Below are 17,231 nucleotides of genomic sequence, written 5' to 3'. Positions count from 1 at the left end.
AGATATTTACGTTTTGAGAGTTTTTTATTTTACCCATGGTTTTTTATCCTCTTTGGAAGGATTTTTCCACGTTAAATTTGTGTGTTTAATTTCTCAATTTATTCCGTTATTTTTTTTTACTTGTTGTTTAATCGGGTCGGTCCTAACACTAATAATTGAAGAAAAGTACCAAGTTTGGAGAGGATAGTTTTGCGGTGTAGTTTGTCATTCAAACTTAATGGTCTCTTGATCATATTACTAAATCCCTTCTTAGTAGTGATTGTAAAATTTAAATGCTGACCATGACTTGCATGGTTGAGATGCAACAGATAGTGAGTTGTAAATAAAATCTGAGCATGATTGATATCTAATAGTTGGATGATTTAATTGTCGTGACACATATAACCACTTAAAAGCCTTTTAATAAATAAGAATTTTAGATCTGTAGGTTTTTACTTGTACTAAATGAAAGAAGTTCTTCACTGTAAAATTAATCAGCCATTTGTAACTATGAGGTAGAGTAAGATATAGACCTGAGTTAATAGAGAGTGAAGTGAACCAAATGGAGTTTGTAACTATGAAGTAGAGTAAGATATAAACCCAAGTTAACAGAGGACAATGGCTGAGGTTCGTTTTGGCATGTCTGCATAATATATTTCTTGCTGATAGGACAGTTTCTTTTTGGTTGGTCGAGCCCAATTTCCTACTGCAGTTTGTTGCCTGTCATGGTCGGTGCCACGTGAGAACAAACTTCAATGATGTAATTATGTCTTCTTTACTGAATCACTTGGTTTGTGGATCAAGATGGCAAGAGGCAACTGAGTGTTGTAAGAAATGAAGTTTGTGGGAAGGGGACTGGACCACCTCAGATTCAGGGACTATGTGAGTGGATGGGAGCTAAGGGTCCAATGTGTATCGTTGTGGTGTGATTCATCTGTAGTTAAAAGCAGTTGGGAATAATATGGTTCCTGGGTTTAATCCTGGTTAGCATTTTAACTTATAGAAGGATTCTTTGGAAGAGAGGACATCAATTTGGTGTTTGTAGAATTATATGTTAAGCTGTGTGATTGATGAGTGGACTTCATGCCTATATATTTTAAGAACCTACATATAATGGAAGTAGATTGCAACATGAATAGCTTCTACTGTTTTCCTTCAGACAAATGCCTGTTATTTTCAGTTAAGCTTCAGAGAAGAATGCCGGCTTCGAGGATTACTTCATTTTGGGTTCTGATTTCTGATGTTTGTATGTGGAGCTGTACTAATGGTTGTTGGGTTTAATCCTGGTTAGCATTTTTTCCATTGTGGCTAAATTTTATGACCAATAACAAGATTTTTAAGCCTACTAACTAATCATCCACATTCTTTTATTTGGCTCATTAAAGAGATAAATGTTGATCATGAACTTTAAAGCTGGCTCCGTACGCAAGACGAGGATCAAACCCTCGACCACTAATTAAGGTAAAAGAGACTCTTACCATCTCACCTAACTCTCGTGGTTAATCATTTTATATTTTTTAGAGGTAAAAGAAAGACATAAATTGATTAAAAATTAATGGGTTCGAGACAAAATGTCCCTTAGGCATTAGCCATCAAAAGCCGGGTACATATGCACTTCCAAAGTAAATAAAAAAAAGAAGAAAAAAACCACTTTCAATTCTAGCAAGGGCATCCGCAGATCGATTGCCTTCTCTAAAGATATAGATATATTTAATTCATCTTTGATCAAACTTTATCAATTAAGAACACTCAAATTCACATCTTTCTACACCGATAACAATACCGTTATTATTCAAGACTCGGATGGGATCAACTAAATTAATCTTTAGTTGTAGCTTGTTTATATTTGATGCATGTTAAAACTAAAAACAGTAAGCACAAAAGATTACATAAGAAAGAGGAAAAAAGAAAAAAGAGTGAAACCCCACAAATGTATGTTTTATATACTAACTAAAGTTATAAGAAGAATTTATTCAGGCACAAGAGATATGCATTTTTCTGAGATTTATAATCAGCAACTTCCCCACCATGTGTTTACTAAAGGTACAAAAATCAGGTGTATTGGATTGTTCTCTAAGGTTTGACATGAAAAAAATATATAAGTAGTAACCCTAAAACTAATTAAATTCTGGGTTCTGACTTAGCATCAAATGCAAAAATGCAAGTGCAGAACAGAATGAGCCCCAACACGCGTTCAATGTTCAATCACCATCTTCACAACACAAGCAGTAGTGCAGTAGCCATTGTTAATATTATGGAGTAGGAGCCAGACCAACCGGATGCTCGAATTTCCTGCAGAAGTTCACATAGCAAAACGCAATGAAATGGGAGGGAAAAACATCATTCAGCATCTTTTATTTTTTTATGTGATGTTACAAGAGCTAATCATCACAAACAAGTGAATCATTCAAACCACATATTTGCTATGTTCAAGGCTACATTTTATCGAACCTTATGCGGAAGCAACGTCCGACTGTTCCTTCACTAACAAATAATAGAAAGCAGAATGAAAACAAAATAATTACCACACGAAGAACATGAAAAACCTATAATATTCAACAAATATGCTTTATTCTGTCTGAGAATACTTGAAACTGATCTGCAAAATGTTAAAATATATGTCAAGGGTGGGAGGAAACCTCGTACCTTCAAAGACAGCAGTGATGAATCTGCAGATGAAGACTTAAACCCGTGAAACCCGATGTCATATGAGATGCTTCCATCAGGTTTAAACAATCCAAAATTCCTCTCAGACGTTGGCCCAGGCTTCAAATTTTCATTAAAGATTGCAAAAACATAAACCTTAAGCACACTTTTTGGCCTGAGTGGAGTTCCTTTCATCTTTGCAAGCCTTTTCCGCAAATTGTAATTATAAGTCCTTGCATTGTTTGCGGTTGCCGCAGCTTCATTCTCATCACCATGTGAAGCCCACCCGGTCTCTGTGACAATGACTTCCATCTTTCCATATCCGGCATCTTCTAATGCAGCATAGGCTGCATCAATCTGAGCATCAAGCAAGTTATCATAATGCAACTTAGTTTTTGGATCATCTGCTCCTTTCGTTGGTAGGAAGAGAGCATAATTAATATCAATTTGGTCTTTATTAGACATGTAGGCTAGAAAAGGGTAAGCATTTAAACAGAAAGGCGAGCCGATTTGCGAAAAAAACTCTAAGAGTGGCTTCATGTACTGAACAACATTGTCTTTGAATACACATGATGAAGGAGGGAAGGAAGCAGCAAAAACAGCCTGTGAATGTGCAGTGGTAATCTGAACTAAATGACTTAATTTAAGCTTATCTAATGCATTGTAAACATTCTTAACTGCACCCAGAAGAAATCCTGAAAATTCATCATTGCTTCCTAAGACTTCATTCCCTATAGCGATCCCACGAATATGTGTATCGGGAAGATATGCCAATACATTGTCCTTGACCCAATTCATAGCATGATCTGCATTGGCACTCACATCTCTCAGATTTTCGTTTGGGAGTCCAACCACAAGTTCCAGCCCTGTCCCACTAAATGCTTTAAGGACACTGTGATCAAAATCATAAATTCGAACATTCTTTATTTTTGCCGCCCTAAGAAGTGTCACAACATCATCAGGTGAAAGTATGTTATTTGCAATCCTTCCATAATTAATGCCATACGTTCCCGTGAATGCTTGCACGGTCACAGATGCTGGAGAAGAAAAAAACAAAAACAACTTTTTAATCACTGTCATATTATTTCTAAGAACTAGCAATATAATCTTTACTTATCAACCCCAAAAGAGTAGAGATAACTATTTTGGTCAATGTACTGGTAAGAAAAAGAAAACTAAAGCTGCTGTTTCCCTTGCTAATGCATCTCAGTTCCTATGAATTCTACAATAGCATAGAAAGCTAGGGTGGAAAGAAGGAAGATATCAAGAGACCTATAGAAAGAGACTCTCTACTCACACTCGTATAAAACAGTTCCAGCGCGGAAACCAAATGACTGCCATTAACAATTGAACATAGTTGTATACTAGTAAAACCAGCTTTATGGACCAAAGCTGTATTAAAGAAAAAAAAATCTCATATTTTGATGAGACTTGAATCGAAACATTATCCACCAAACTGATTTCCTATTTAATCTAATGGCCCTAACAAGATAATAATAGGATTCAAATCCCAAATCCAACTAAATATGTACAGCAACTAAAATACAATTGCAGCCTGAAAAAGAACAATCCTATCAAAGAGAAAAACAAGTAGTTAAATAAATTATGCTGCAAAGGAAGTAAATTTAATTAAAAAGAGACAAATTTCCAAGCAAAAGACTGAAAGAGCAATTTCTTAGTTGACAACATCTTTATTTCTGAAAGGAGTTTGAAACTTTCACCAGAGCTTTACAATTAACAAAATATGAGAACAACCCAATAAAATTCACCATTAAGCAGGCATGAATCCAATTTTAAACAATGTAAACTTTCATTAGAAAAGACACTATAAACTGATCCAAACAATTAATTCAACAAATTCCAATATCAACCCAATTCAGAGAAAATAAAAAAACTAAACAAAAAAAAACCCACAAACGAATTGATTAGAAACCTCAAAAAGAAAAGAGTGAAGGAGAAAGTACCGATCGCAGCTAGAAAGAGCAGGAAGAATAGATGAACCCCAAAACTTTTCATGGCCCTATTATTATTTTTTTCCAAGAAGAATCAAATGATCCAACTTTAAGAATCGATCCTCAGAAGGGAAAGACAAAAAGGAAATCGAAAATTGAAGAAATTCCTTCAATGCAATGCTCCTTGTAACTCTGGCATGCCATAAGACAGTAAAGATTCTCCCTTTATACTTTACTTTCCCACTTTACACCACACTCTCTCCATGCCTAGAGTTTTTTCACACATAAAAATCTCAGCTCTCAGCTTCCACTAAAATCTGGGAATGGAAGACTGTGAGCTATGAAGAGATTTTAATAGAGAACAAAAGCTTTTTCCTTTTTTTATCTCTCTTTTGGCGGTCGTTTTCTGTGGGAGAAGGGTTTAGGCCTTGGGCTTTTGACAGAAAAATTATAATTTTTAAAGTCTGGCTTAGCTACTGCTCTATTTAAATTACTAAAATAATAATATATATATATGCTTTTATTACACAGAAAAAAGAAAAAAGAAAAAATTATTTGGGTTTAGGTGTTGAAGCTGTTGTCTTGCTTTCATTTGTCGCTCGTTGGTCAATGCTTACTTGCCAATTTAGATGTGTTAGATCTTTGGTTTTCTACTCACTCGCTTACTCTCAGACTTTCTACACGCGCCACATTTCGGAAGAATTAAAAGCTTTTCTCTTTTATGTTACAAATATACTTAAAAACAGTAGAGTTGTACATGGTCGGTTTCAATTAAATTATTAGGCTCGGTTTTGGTTCGATTTGAAAATTAAATTTAAAATTTGTTTAAATTCGATTCGATTCGTGTGTATTAAATTTTTTTATATTATTTTTATATATAATTTTAAAAAAATATATAATACATTAAAAATATTAAACTTTAAAATAGTAACAATATAATATTCAAACAATAACAATAAAATAATAGCAACATAATAGTGAATTGATATCAAATTAGTGAGAAAATAATAATTTTTTTTTATTTTTAGCCAGGCCAAGCTGGGCTAGGTCAAAAAGCCATACCCTAAGCTAGGCCCAATTTCTAAACAAGTCTTTTTTTTTTTTTGCCCAAGTTAACTTTTTAAACTTATATTTTTATTTAAATTCTCTCACTTTTCGAATAGACTTTTGGTCGGCATATGGAGAGGTCTAATTAAGAATTACAATCTTAATTAAACCTATCCCAATAATTATCTTAAAAAATATTGGATTGAGAGTTGGAATATAGTTGAATCTAATTTAAAATGAATTTTGAAAAATTCTAAAAATTGCGGGATTTAAACAATAATAAAATATAGATTGATAATCTACACATAAATAACGTAATGGGACAAAAGTATAATATATGTTGCTTTTATGTGATAAAATTTCTATTATTAATTATGTTCTCGTTTTAATATTGTAAATATTTTGTGTATTATTATTAATTAATTTTAAACTAAAAGATTTTATACATGCACGAGTGATAAAGAATTATAGTGTTAATAACTATATTTTATTACATTTATTTTGTGGTGCACCTGTAATGCAAGAGCACAAGAAAAAAGAGAAAAATGTAGGTGGTGTTAAGTGGTTAGGGGGACATTTTTATCACGATTTGGTTAGAAACTAGCGTAACCAACAACCATTTTTGTCACTTACTAAATATTAAATTATTGTTTATATGATATTTTCATCATCATATTCTTTTTTTTTATAAATAATTTAGCATTTTTTTTCTTTGCAAGAATTATTATTTTTGGTCGACACTTTTAACTATGTCTTTTTTTTTTCGAAAGAACGAGATTTACGAAAATAACGGTTTAATTATGAATTTTATGTATTTTATTTTAAAAAACTGAAAAGTGAATTTTTTTATTTTAATTTTTCATAATCAATCCTACTTTATGAAAAGTGATATGTTAGTCTAATTATACAATGTTATTAAAATTTGAAAATTAAAAAAAAAATTGTTCGAGAATTTAAATGTAACAAATTAGTAAACCTTAGCGATTCAAGTTCATGTGTTTATAAACAAATGCCCCAACTTCTTAATTTTTATAAAATATGAGAATCAACTTATGATAAATTAAAGTAAAGAAATTAACTTTTTAATTTTCGTAAAATAAAAAGATAAAATTCAAAATTAGACTCGAAGATAACAATGCATAATAATTTTATAAACATTTATTAAATATGTATCGGACAATCAAAATAAATTTATGAGTACATTTATAATCCTCAATTACAATAATACATCTATATAATAATATTCAGAATTAAAGTACAATACATAAAATAGTATAATTACAATAAATGCACTGTATAACTACGATCAACATTAAACTACCCCGATACACAAATGGATGGAATGGTAATTAATATATACCCAAGAATAAATGAGAGTTCAAACCAAAATAAAGTCAGAGAATAAGAAATATGAGGTTTATTTTAGTTGGTGAATGGAGTTGGGCATTTGGGTGTTGCCTTGGTGAGGGCAAGTGAATGATTAGAAGACAAAAGAAGGTTTCACATATAGACTATAAAGTAGTGAACTTTATGCTATTGGATTCTGAAACTGTTGCAATGCACATATTTGACGCGTATTCATACAAACAAAGAAATCATACACAACACAACAAAAACAAAAACAAAAAGCCAATCATTTTGAAGACGCGGATGGATTATTGGAAAAGTTGAAGCCGTAGTCGAAGACTTGTTGGAAATTGAGATGCAGTCAATGGATGAATTTCACGTACAAATAATAAAATTCATATCTATTGATACATAGTATCAATAAGAGGTCAAGATGGAAAGAATGATCTTCTCGTCTAAAAAATAGAGTGAGTTTTTAAGATTACTTAAACTATGAGGATCCCAAATCAGGTGATTATTATTATAATTATATAATAATATTTATAATAAAAATATATATATTACTTAAGAAAATTATTCTAGCTTTTTTAAAATCCAACCAAAGAGGGCATAGATAGAAAACTGTTTGATGCCTTAACAAACAAGAAACAAGACTGTTGGATATCACTACTTCACTTGATTCCTAGTGCAAAGCTGACAACTTAATTTTTAATTTGGTAGGCAATGTTTATTTTTTTTATATTAATTTTTTCGGGGTATCATTTCATGTAAAAGTCAAATAAACTATTAATGTAACATTCCTCGTGTGGATGGAAGACAATTTTTATACAAGAAGGGCTTTTATACTAATCTTTGAGATGAAGGATTTTAAAAGAAAAAAAAAGAGGGAGTTTTGTTGTTTTTCCCTTTAAGAGAGTAGTTTAATTTATAGTTGATTTATCTATAGTTATGCTGTTCTTTTTCTAAATTTGTCGATATATGTTATTTTTAGAGAGATAAAAAAATGTATTCTATAAGCAATAAGTATATTGTAACAATTTAAAATTTATTTTTATTTCTCTTAAAGTAACTTTTTGATTTTACTTGTGTTTATATGTGAATTTTTTAGAAGCATTTGTAAATGAATTTAAATGTAAAAGTTTCGCAACTTAACCTAGGCTCTTTGGGTTGTGTTATGAGACACAAAATGCATTTATTATTTTTTTATATCTAATTTTAAATAAAAGAGTAAATTCAATCGAGTGATTTAGTTAGTTCAATCGATTTTAATAAATGAAATAATATTTATTTTAAAAGAATATACTGTTTTTGTATAAGCGCATTTAAAAGTAATAAATTTTAAACCATTTATGAATATTTGAAGAAATAACAAAAAGAAATAATGATTCAAATTCAATAAGGGTTAAAAAATAACAAAAAGAAATAATGATTCAAATTCAATAAGGGTTAAAACATAGTGTAATGAACAAGTAAAAGAAGTAGGGAAACGATTATGAAGATTCAGCTGACAATTTTTTTGTTTTTGTTTCAGTGATGGTTTTTATTTTTTTAAAAATAGAAAAAGAAAGTGAAGCCTTTGAAATAAAGATGTTAATGATGTCACAATGTTCATCTGAAACAATAGGAAATCAAGTCGGTACTTGCTGGACTTGAATGAAACCTTACTATTATTTTTGTCTATAATTATGTGCAGTGGAAGAGAAGAAAGATGACATTTAGAAAGCAAAAAACTCCCATATTTTAATTCATTAACCATGTAATCAAAGATAATTTTATTTATTTTGAGATTAACTTTTCCAGCTAGTATATATTGAAAATGATGTGTGGATCTCAACACGATTAAGTCTTGTATTATCAAAATAAATAAAGATTTAGTGGTATAAAAAAAAAACAAAAAAAGGCTAGTCTTTGCTCTTTAGAGCTGGCTTCGAAGGTATTACATTTTGGTGATTCTAGGAATAGTAAGCTTTTTGGAAGCCAATTCAGACGATCCACTCAAGGGAATCTACTTTTCTCTTCATCTCTTCAGTGGGGTAAAGGTAATTTAAAGCATCACCATTTTGTTTAGTGGCCCATCTTTTCACTGCATTTTTCCTGCCTTCTGCTTGGAAGAAAAGAAAAAGAAATGCTATTTCTGCTCACTCAAAATCCTGCTCCAAAACATGAAAAATGATTCCATTTTCGATAATTTAATGTTCATTATATATTGAGTTATTTTTTACGGGGCATATATGTTCGGTTTTAGTCCTGAAATTTTATCTCCTTACTTTGAGGAAAATTTAGAGGGGATTCACGAAGTTTAGGTGGGAGTGCTTAAGTTTATCAAAGAAATACTATTATCAGTGGCTAGTCAAGTGGTAATGTTCTTACCCTTTAAGACTCTTTAAGAGAATGGGTATAAACCCATTATAGCCAAAATGATGAAAAATATTTTTTTGATGAATTTAGACATTTTTGTTGAAACTCTATAAACTCTTTTGAGTTCTCTTCGAAGTACGGGAGATAAAACTTCTCCATGAAGACAATATCTTCCGTAGAAGGAATGAGACACTCTATAATAATACTCGCACTCAAACATCATTATTATTTTAAAATGTAAATTTATTGGATGAATGGCCAGATTTTAGAAGCAGAGGAGACCACCACCCTTTATTTCATTACAACAGTGGAAAGGGAACCAAAGTAGCCTTCCGTGACACGGTTCCAAGTCAGACCATCCCACAATACAAAGCCAAAACCAAATGCAGTAAGTTGTGTAAGCCCCCAGCTTCGTTACTTCGTCCACTTCAGCCTTGATTTGTAAGGAATCAAATTGATTTAATTCAAATAAATTGGTTTAGTTGATTTTTCAGTTTATCTCCCATAAGTAATCGCCTTCAATACCCCTATACAACTAAACCCAATTACTCTAATAAATATCCAAATAACTCAATTTAAAAATTAAAATTAATAACTTTTAATTAATTTAAACTTAATGCTACGTTTGATAAAAAAATATTATTTATTGATCATATTTTAGTATATAAGTTTATAATAAATTAATTTCAATAGATAATTTTCAGCCATTCACAAGTCACATGACTTATTTTGAAAAAAGATATATATATTTATTTTGAAGATGATATTTTCTTTTATAAGAACCCAAGTTTGACAATAAAATCAATTCGATTTGATTTGATTTTGAATGATTTATCGGTTTATTTTACTATTAATATATACAAATTGATCTAAGATAATGACATTTTTATGCTAAGGAGGTGATAAGTTAGAATTATGATAAGGAGGTTGAAGGGTATTATTGCAGATAAGAAAGTTCCACAGTCCGCAAGGGTTAGTGTTCATATATGATGTGCGTTAGTGGCTAAGAAGAAGATGGTGAAGACATGAGAACGTGTCCGACAGAGGTGAAGAAAGGAGCTTTCGTTCGTCATGACGATGACTTTGGCCTGCGAGACAGAAGTGATCCCTGGTGAGCAATGGTCTTGGACGAACAACCACTTGTGGATGCACCTAGATGAGTCCTTCCTTCGTGGGGAGTCTTCGAACGAGTGACTTTCAAGAAAAGGAGTTAAGGAATGACCTTGGCTTATGGGGAGAGCCTTGGACGGATGATGTTGTCAAGGGATAATCTTCAAGGAGTAGTGCAAAGGAATGATCTTTGTCCAAGGAGAGGGCTACAGACAAGTGGTGGCACCAAGTATAACTCTCTCTATATGTATCTTGTGGCAAACGCTTCTTAGACACCTGCATAGAGAAAACTAACATGAGCAAGCATAGGAGGTTGTCCTCCAGGGTGCACTTATTTATCTTTGGTAAGGTTAAAAATAGCGGTGGCGGTGAGATTAGTTATTGTAGTGGTGAGATTGGATACTGTAGCGGTTAGATTAAAAATAACGATAGATATGTGTTTGGATTCAAACGCAGCTGTAACGGTGAGATGAGAATAAAAAATAATCATTGTAGACATTAATTTACAATATATTTATAATAAAATAAATATTTATATTTATATTTATATTTTATATTAAATAATATAACATAAAATAAAATTGTATTTTTTATAAAATAATTATTAAAATATTAAAATCATATGCAATACAATTTAAATACTTTTAAATTATATTCATAATAAATAATAAAATATATTTAAATTATTTTATATATATAATAATTAAACTTATATATTAATGATAATAAATTTATATAGTTACTAGATTGCTATATAAAAATTATATAATAATATCTAATAATACTTTTACTTCAAATAAAACTTAAAAGAAAAAGAAAAAGAACAAGAGTAATAAAGGTTATAAAAAAAATAATTAAAATAAGTAAAAGAATATGCTAAGTAAAATAAGTAAAATTATTATATTAAATTATTTAAATATTATTTATTATATTTACTTTTAAAATATTATATATATAACCAATTTTACAAATAATTTATATTGATTTAGGATTAGTATTTAGTACATTAGCACTGTATTTTTTTAATTCCACAAGCAATTTTAAAAAATTATTATGTATCTTTTGTTTTTAAATATTTAAATATTTAATATTTTACTATATGCTGTAAGATTTTTGTCAATCACTTTACTCGTATGTGGAGTTTAAAAACTCCACTTCATCAAATATTATTACATCATGACATTAAAACTAATATTTTAGAGATATGATAAATATACATTTATTTCTTGGTTAAAATTTGTTATTAGTTTCTATATCTTGTGAAAGTTGTGGAGTTTGTCTTTGTACTTTTACTTGATCAATTTTAGTTTTTCAATTTTTTAAAATTTAAAATTTTAGTCCTAACCAAACAGTAGCAGTTAAATTCAATTACTAATCTTATACTATTCCTACAATTGTAGATTTAGTTCATATTCTCTAATTAGATCATGTTGAGTCCATATACTTTTCAAAATTTCAAATTTTAGTCTTAACACAATTAACATTTATTAACCCATTAATTGAATTTTTAGTAAGTAATGTGTAGAATAATAAGCTGACATGATATTACACTTAAGATAATATATTTGGCGCATCATATTTTGAAAATAGTATAACTTTACTTAATGAATTTAATAATTATTGTTTGGCAAGGACAAAAAATTTAAAATTTGGAAAGAACATAGACTAAAAATGGCCAAATAAAAGTTTGGGATTAAATCCATAACTTTTGTTAAGTATAGGAACTAATGGCAGAATTGAACCTTATTTCTTCTATTAAATTAAATCAGTGATAAAAAAAGAGAGCCTCCCAAAGCATCTGAAAAATGACCGGACCAGATAACAGAACAGAATCCACCAACCTTATCTTCTGAAAATGCCAATACCTCTAATTTTCCCACTAAATTTACCAGAAAAAAAAATTTTAAAAAGAAAATGGCAACTGCATTTCTCTCAACTGCTAATTCCTTCTTCCCATCATCTATTTCCCCTTCAACATCTTCTTCCTGTTTGTCATCATCATCATCATCATTAGGGACTGCATTAGTTTACCTCAACAATCAAAATGTCCAAAGAAGAACCCTTTGCAAAGCATTCAATGAATCACCACCGCCAACTCCAGCTTTAACTAAAAGAGGCTTCTCCCTTTGCTTCATCACCAGCTTAGTGTTGGCTGCTGGTAATGGTTGCTCCAATGCCATTGCAGCAATTCTAGAGGCCGATGATGATGAAGAGCTCTTGGAGAAAGTCAAGAAGGATAGAAAGAAGAGGCTTGAAAGACAAGGAGTAATCAGCTCATCGGGTCAAGAGAAAGGTTGGTTGAAGTTAGTTCTATGTTCTTCCTGTGTTTGATTGAAGTTCTATGAAACCTTGTTTATGTCTCAATGAAATTGAATTTGATAATCTGCTTTATTATTATGTCACCAGTACAATATGAATATATGATGGCTTTCAAAGGGGGGAGATGATGTTTATTACATTTTCCATGCCATTTTCTCACATTCAATAGTAAATATTCATATCCACGATGCTGTTTGCTGACATTAGAGCAATGAAATTAAATGTTGCAGGGTATTTGCAGGATGTGGTGTATAAGTTAAGCGAAATAGGTCAAGCCATTGACAACAATGATCTATCTACAGCTAGTTCAGTTCTTGGGGGAAGCACTGATACAGAGTGGGTCAAGAATGCCAATGTAGCCTTCAACAAGGTCACTAATAAATGTCATATTAGTTCAGTTCTTGATGGCTTATGTTCTAGAGATGTCATGAATGGTTTTCTTTACTGTTGTTCTTAACAGCTGAGCTCTAGCCCTGAAGAAAAGACTCAAGTGGAGACGTTCAATTCTTCATTAGCTTCATTGATATCATCAGGTGGGTCACTCTTTCAAATAAAACCTAATATTCCAGCATCGAAATCGAACAATCTGATCATGATAATGGCTTTCTCTTGTTTTGCATTTACTCTGCAGTTACAAAAAATGATGTTGAATCATCCAAAGTAGCATTTGTGACATCTGCAACTGCATTTGAGAAATGGACGACCTTGACAGGGCTCGTTGGACAACTTAAAGGACTTTGAAGATAAGGATGACGAATCTACATTTTGTTCTTTCTTTTAGCTTCCATTTGAAACACATTTAATGTTCCATGTATCATCCACTGGAGATTTTACTGGAACCAAATACTACCCTTTTTTTCTTTTGTTTCTTCGTTTTGACAATTCATCTAGTCCAAAACTTGAGGTTAACAAGTTGTTTCTTTCATAAGAGTTGTAATAACTTTGCTCAATTTGTTTGAGCTTCGGTTGTTAGTAATATTTCTCAATCTCAAAAGCACCACAAATTTGTGATGCAATCATTGAAGTTAGCTGCCCTGGATCTTGTTTTATCAGTAAACCAGTTTGTGAATCTGCAACAGATTGCAACATACCAGAAGGGCATTAGGAGTTTCATCCATTACTGTAACTTATAACTTAACACCACATATTACATCCATTTGCTGTATTAGATGCCATGACATTACATATATCACTGTAAACTATAGCTCTGACCAATACATAGGAAACAGCCACATTAGACAGCTATCTACCATTATATGGAAAAGATGTTTCAGTGAACAATCAGTTACTATCCCTAATGAAACTAGAGTTGTTTGCAGCGTCCAAAAATCTAAAAGGGTCACAAGGGGGAGTAAAAGAGACGCCTACATCGTGTTAATCTATTGCATATTGAAACTCAAGGCTTGACCTCACCTGCATTACTACCGTTCTGAATTGCTGCTTCTGTTTTCTTACTAATTTCATTGCCAACTTAATAGTTTTGTCCCTCATTACAATTAGATAATTGCTTCTCCTCGATTGCTCCTTCAGATTCACTGGTGCTTCTTTCTTGTTTCGCTTTTTCTTCTCCTCCCACCTCATTTTTTTTTCTTTTCTGTTCCCAAGATTGAAGCTCTTTTTCAGCTTCAGCCACTGGTTGTTTAACCTTTCCTTCAATCAACAAACTCTCCAACCTTTCTTCTTCCGTTGGAGCAAATAAATCCAGAAGCACCAGCTTGAAATCCATCCTGGGACTTCTCAGATACTGCTTTAGCATTTTCCTTACGTTCTTCGATATCAGTAGATATATTAGCATCTTCTGCATGTTGAACTTCTTGAGAAGTGGGTTCAGTTTTGCTATTAGCATCTTCTGTTTCATCTTTATTCTAATTTTCATTTTCCTTCGCAGCAACCTTTCCAGCCTCTCCTTCCACATTCATTTTCTCAGACTTTTCAGCCTCTCCCATATGAATGTCTTTAGTCTCCTCAATTCCTCCAGATGCAGTCTCGGATACCTTGTTATCCTTCGAAGCCGCTGCCTCGTTTTTTTGAAGGTTCACTTTCTGTTGTTGGCATTGCTTTTACCTTCTCACTAATCCTTGCAGATCTCCTTGGGGTCTCGCCGGTGCCCAAATAAAATTCTGATACCGCTGGACCCCCAGGGTGCGCTTTAAGGGACTTTTCCAATTGCCTCTTGTTACTAATATCCTCCCCTGTGGGAGCAATGAATATGATCTCATGTTTCGTAGGAGACACCCCTTTCTTTGGTATGAACTGCAAGCAGAACAAAACACTTGAGATTGCACTGACCTGTTGATAAGAGTTATCGGAAGGAAGGGATGCAATGAAAGCCCTAGATAAGTCAAAATGTCATGACAAAACTAGTGTAGCCAACTTTGGAATTTAAATACATTGGGATCCATAAATATTCTTAATTTAAAATTTTTTCTACCATATTTTCACATATATATGATAAAACTTTTTTTCCCTATTTTTAACAAAGTATTAATTATATCTAATCACCATAAAATAAATATACTTGCAATTAAAAAAGTATTTCCAATTGTAGTTAAAATAAGAAAAAAAAATTGTCACTAGATATATATATATAATAATTTATCATCTTATTTGTTGAAGTCATATTCATCACTTGTCATTATATATATATATTATTTTTAGAATTTTTTAATAATTATTTATAACTATTATAATATTTTATAACTTTATGTTGGTCCATGACAAATCTTGATAAATGAGCATCTAAAATCAAATAAATTTAGATGTTCATTTCTTAAGGTTCATGTATTCTTTTAATTTTTAATATATTTTAAAAAAATTGATGTGATGTGACATATCATGTCATGTCAACATATTTATCTACGTAGCATGACTCATATTAACTTCATATAATTTCTGTCGGTCAAGTCAGTGATCATTAATAATAAAATCGATCACCAATGGTTTTTATTAATAGAAGAGGATAATTAAAATTTTTTAATCAATTATGGTTCAATTGGGTGTACTTTTCTTTAAAATTTTAATTAATTTTTTAATTTTCTCCTAAGAGTTATTTCTAAAATTAGAAAAAAACATAATTTTCAATTTACCATTTACTAGAGAGTATAAATATAGTGTATATTTGTAGCCCACTGGATAGTATGGATTGTTCATTTCTAATCCATTTAATTTGTGGGTCACCATTTTATGGCTTGTCCTGCCCATATAAGAATGAACAGAAAAAAAGCCCATAAATGTAACTGGGGACCATTAACAGAGCCCGTTAATATTATAATTTATTAACAGAAATTTACGCTCATGAAACAATTATTTTTCTTTTGAAAAATAGAAATCATAGAAGAAAACGTGAAAATGAAAAAAAAACAATAAAAAATTATTTTTATTGTTTTTACTAAAAATGTTGTGTAAAAATGAAAATGGTAAAAATAAGAGTTTTTAACTTTAAGATGAATTGCTATAAAAAAAATTAAGATGAATTGGACCTAGTCTAAACTCGTATAAACATAAAAATATTTATTTTTCAACAGTTCTTTTAATATTAAATCTAGTCCATTGGTTCGAATCTATATAAATGTAATAGTTTTTATTTTATTTTTTTAAAAGAAAAATAATTACCGAACATGTTTTCATGTTTAAAAACAAATTTTTATTTCTATTTTCTAAACTTATTTTTCAATTTTAAAAAAATAAAAATGAAATTATTTTCTGCAATGATAAAATATTTTCAAATTTTTGGACATTAAAAAAATCATTAAAAATCTAAAAAAATCATAAAAAAATGGACCCAAAAATCATAAAACTTGTAAATTTATTTTAAAAAATCATAACCTTTTTTTTTGAAAATTATAAAAAATATTTTTAGAATTATAAGTATGCAAAACGTAAATAAACATAAAAATAAAAATATTCACAAAATTTTAAAAAAATCATTTGCTTGAAAATCGAGATTTTTTTTTTTAGAAAATCATAAAATTTTATCATATTTTTAAAAATTTTATGGATTTTTTTTTCTCTTGATGAAAGTTTTTATATTTTTAAGGAATAACGAGATTTTAGTAAAAAAAACCATAAAATTCTTTAAAAAGGAGTAGAAACCCAAAATAAAAGAATGCCAAAGAATATATATTTTAAAGCTTTTTGAGAGTTATTTGACATGAGTTATGAGAGTATGAATCTTTTTTCTTCTTTTGACATTTTAATTTCATACATTATAATTTCAGATATAGATATAACTTTAATTTTAATTAATCATTTTTCTTGGAACCTAAGAAGAGAAAATTTCTTATACGTTTCTAAAGGATATTATTTAACTACATCTATCCCACTGAGCCAACTTTTAAAGAATTTTATGAATTTTACTAAAATAACTTAAAATTCCTTAAAATATAAAATACTCATTAAAAATGCAATAAAAGCCCTAAATTTTCCAAAAAAAAAAATCATAAAATTTTAAGATATTCTAAAAAAAACACTTAG

The 17,231-nt window shown here is 30.3% G+C and overlaps 2 protein-coding genes across 2 annotated transcripts; one reads left to right on the top strand and one right to left on the bottom strand.

The window, feature by feature from the left end:
• Nucleotides 1-1,896: 1,896 nt before the first annotated feature.
• On the bottom strand, nt 1,897-5,174 carry LOC107933176 (glucan endo-1,3-beta-glucosidase 11). Its single transcript, XM_016865340.2, has 3 exons — nt 4,590-5,174; nt 2,626-3,662; nt 1,897-2,271 (listed from the first exon to the last, which is right to left on the bottom strand). The coding sequence occupies exons 1-3, from the start codon at nt 4,639-4,641 to the stop codon at nt 2,194-2,196; spliced, it is 1,167 nt and encodes a 388-aa protein (XP_016720829.1). The 5' UTR covers nt 4,642-5,174; the 3' UTR covers nt 1,897-2,193.
• A 6,985-nt stretch (nt 5,175-12,159) lies between these two features.
• LOC107933135 (thylakoid lumenal 16.5 kDa protein, chloroplastic) lies at nt 12,160-13,786 on the top strand. The gene is made up of 4 exons (XM_016865286.2): nt 12,160-12,732; nt 12,989-13,128; nt 13,219-13,291; nt 13,390-13,786. Exons 1-4 carry the CDS (start codon nt 12,354-12,356, stop codon nt 13,497-13,499), a joined length of 702 nt encoding a protein of 233 aa, XP_016720775.1. The 5' UTR covers nt 12,160-12,353; the 3' UTR covers nt 13,500-13,786.
• Nucleotides 13,787-17,231: the final 3,445 nt, after the last annotated feature.

This window comes from Gossypium hirsutum, chromosome A07 (assembly GCF_007990345.1).
Source record: "Gossypium hirsutum isolate 1008001.06 chromosome A07, Gossypium_hirsutum_v2.1, whole genome shotgun sequence".
Taxonomy (NCBI): domain Eukaryota; kingdom Viridiplantae; phylum Streptophyta; class Magnoliopsida; order Malvales; family Malvaceae; genus Gossypium; species Gossypium hirsutum.
This window is presented reverse-complemented; position numbering and strand designations above follow the sequence as displayed.